The 2,056-nt window shown below is 52.0% G+C and overlaps 1 protein-coding gene across 1 annotated transcript; it reads right to left on the minus strand.

The window, feature by feature from the left end:
- Window positions 1–227: 227 nt before the first annotated feature.
- LOC102280943 (myeloid-associated differentiation marker) lies at window positions 228–1,479 on the minus strand. Its single transcript, XM_005910609.3, has one exon. The coding sequence runs from the start codon at window positions 1,477–1,479 to the stop codon at window positions 508–510; it is 972 nt and encodes a 323-aa protein (XP_005910671.2). The 3' UTR covers window positions 228–507.
- Between the last annotated feature and the right edge of the window lie 577 nt (window positions 1,480–2,056).

Consider the following 2,056-nt stretch of genomic DNA (forward strand, 5'->3'; position numbering starts at 1 on the left):
CCTCCAGAGACTTTTTTTTTAACTTAAATGAGAGACATACTGTACATAAAGAAAGAGGACCCAATGCCTAGCTACCCATCCCCATCCCCAAACCCATCATACATATACCAGAGGGACAGACTTGCTTTGGCTACAAGGCCCCTCTGGAGGCCCAAGGCATGAACAGCTGCACAGAGGGCTGTGTGCTGTGGAGTCAGCACCTTAGGAGGGGGGAGGAGGCTGTGGGCAGAGAAGGAAGGAGTCTCAGGTCCTGATAGATCAGAAGAAGGAAAATGGGGAGAGGTGATCAGGACACAGGAGACAAGAAAACTAAGGATGATCAGAAAAGGGCCAAAAAGCAGAAAATGAAGGCAAAATGAGAGAAGCAAGAGAAAGAGACAAAACAGAAATTGAACAACCAAGGAAACCAGGAAGGAGACAGAGCAGCAGGAGGGAAGGGAAAAGAAAAGAGTGTGAGATGCGTGGGGAAGGATGTGAGGAGGGAGAGAGGGGGCCAGGAAGAGGGCATCAGAGGATGTCAGAGTTCGGTGAGTATACCTCCTGTGAGTCCCTGGGCTGGTCCTCTGTCCCTACAGACACCTGGCGGGCCCAGTACCCCAGGTCGGCCACGTAAACCAGCAGGTTGACGGCTGTCAGGACGGCCACAGCCAGGCGCTGGTCCCAGGCGCACATGTCGTAGGTGAGCTCGTCCCTGCAGTCCTCATCACTGGGCCTCTGGGGCTGCCCGCCGAGCTCCTCGCTGAACTGGTAGAGCGGCCAGAGGACCAGAGCACTGATATAGAGGAGGACGGAGACCAGGCTGAGCACTAGCTGGAAAATGGAGAAGGGCCCAGGCAGCATGTATTTCCATTCAGCCAGGTCCAGCAGGAGGACCACAGCTGCCAGGATGAAGCAGATGGAGTACACGGCCACACACCACTCCAGGGCCGGCTGGTGCAGGTACAGGGAGGTGTTGCTGAGGAAGGCAAAGATGACACCAGCTACGAAACTCTCCAGCACCTTCAACAGGGATCGCGTGGTGAGCACATAGAAGAAGATCTCCTCGATCTCATAACATGCCCATATCCCGGCCACTTCTATGGCATACAGCACAGATGCAATGCAGGAAAAAGCAGTGGCGGCAATGGCCCGGTCCCAGTAAGGACCATAAGGCACGAACTGGACATAGGTGATGGAGTAGATGATGGAGGCCGAGAGGCAGATCAGGGCAGCGTAGCAGGTGTAGGTGACAGAGATGTTGTACCAGAAGAAAGGAAAGCTGGACGGGTGCCTGCAACACTCAACTAAGGCAATGATGAAGGTCATGGCGAAACAGACACACCAGAAGGACATGGACCAGTTTCCTATGGCCCCTCTCAGAGTGCCCATGTCGGCCACAAGCGAGAAGGCCACGCAGGTGGAGCAGAGCTGCGGCAAGCGGAGGAGCCAGAACACCCAGAGGATGCCTTCATTGCTTGGGGATGTCCGCCGGGTGGACATGGTGTCATGACTGTAAGGCAGGTCACGGTCACCAGTACAGCAGTGGTCTTCCCTGAGGACCCACCAGAGAAAGATCCAGTTCCGGAGGTGGATTGAGTCAGACGCCTGGAAAAGGCTCAGGGCCCCATGAGGGCTGAGGCTCAAGATCTGTAGAGTTGGAAGGCTCACACACTTGGGTAACAGAATAGCCACTCCAAATGGTTCTCTCCACCCATCACCCTTGGCCTTGTCAGAGACTTGTCTTATCCCAAACCTCACAGTTGGGTTGGGTCAGGCCTCAACCATGAACATTTTTTTTCATCTCTTTGTGCTGCATCCAATTATCTATAGAGACGCAACATAGGATGGTCCTTATCTGCAACCCCAAACCTTCAAGCCTCTGAAAACTGAACAAGAATTTTTAAAAATTCATTTGGTAGCAAATTTGACCTGAACAGATTTGGGATAATTTATGATCTTCATTTATTTTATGTATTATGAGTGCTCAAAATTGCAGTTGTAGAAACACTAATGTATTTCATTACAAGGGACTTCTAGACCCCAGTGGGATGTTATGTCATATAGAATGGATGTACCA

The sequence above is a fragment of the Bos mutus genome, unplaced genomic scaffold, assembly GCF_027580195.1.
Source record: "Bos mutus isolate GX-2022 unplaced genomic scaffold, NWIPB_WYAK_1.1 CTG1529, whole genome shotgun sequence".
Lineage (NCBI taxonomy): Eukaryota > Metazoa > Chordata > Mammalia > Artiodactyla > Bovidae > Bos > Bos mutus.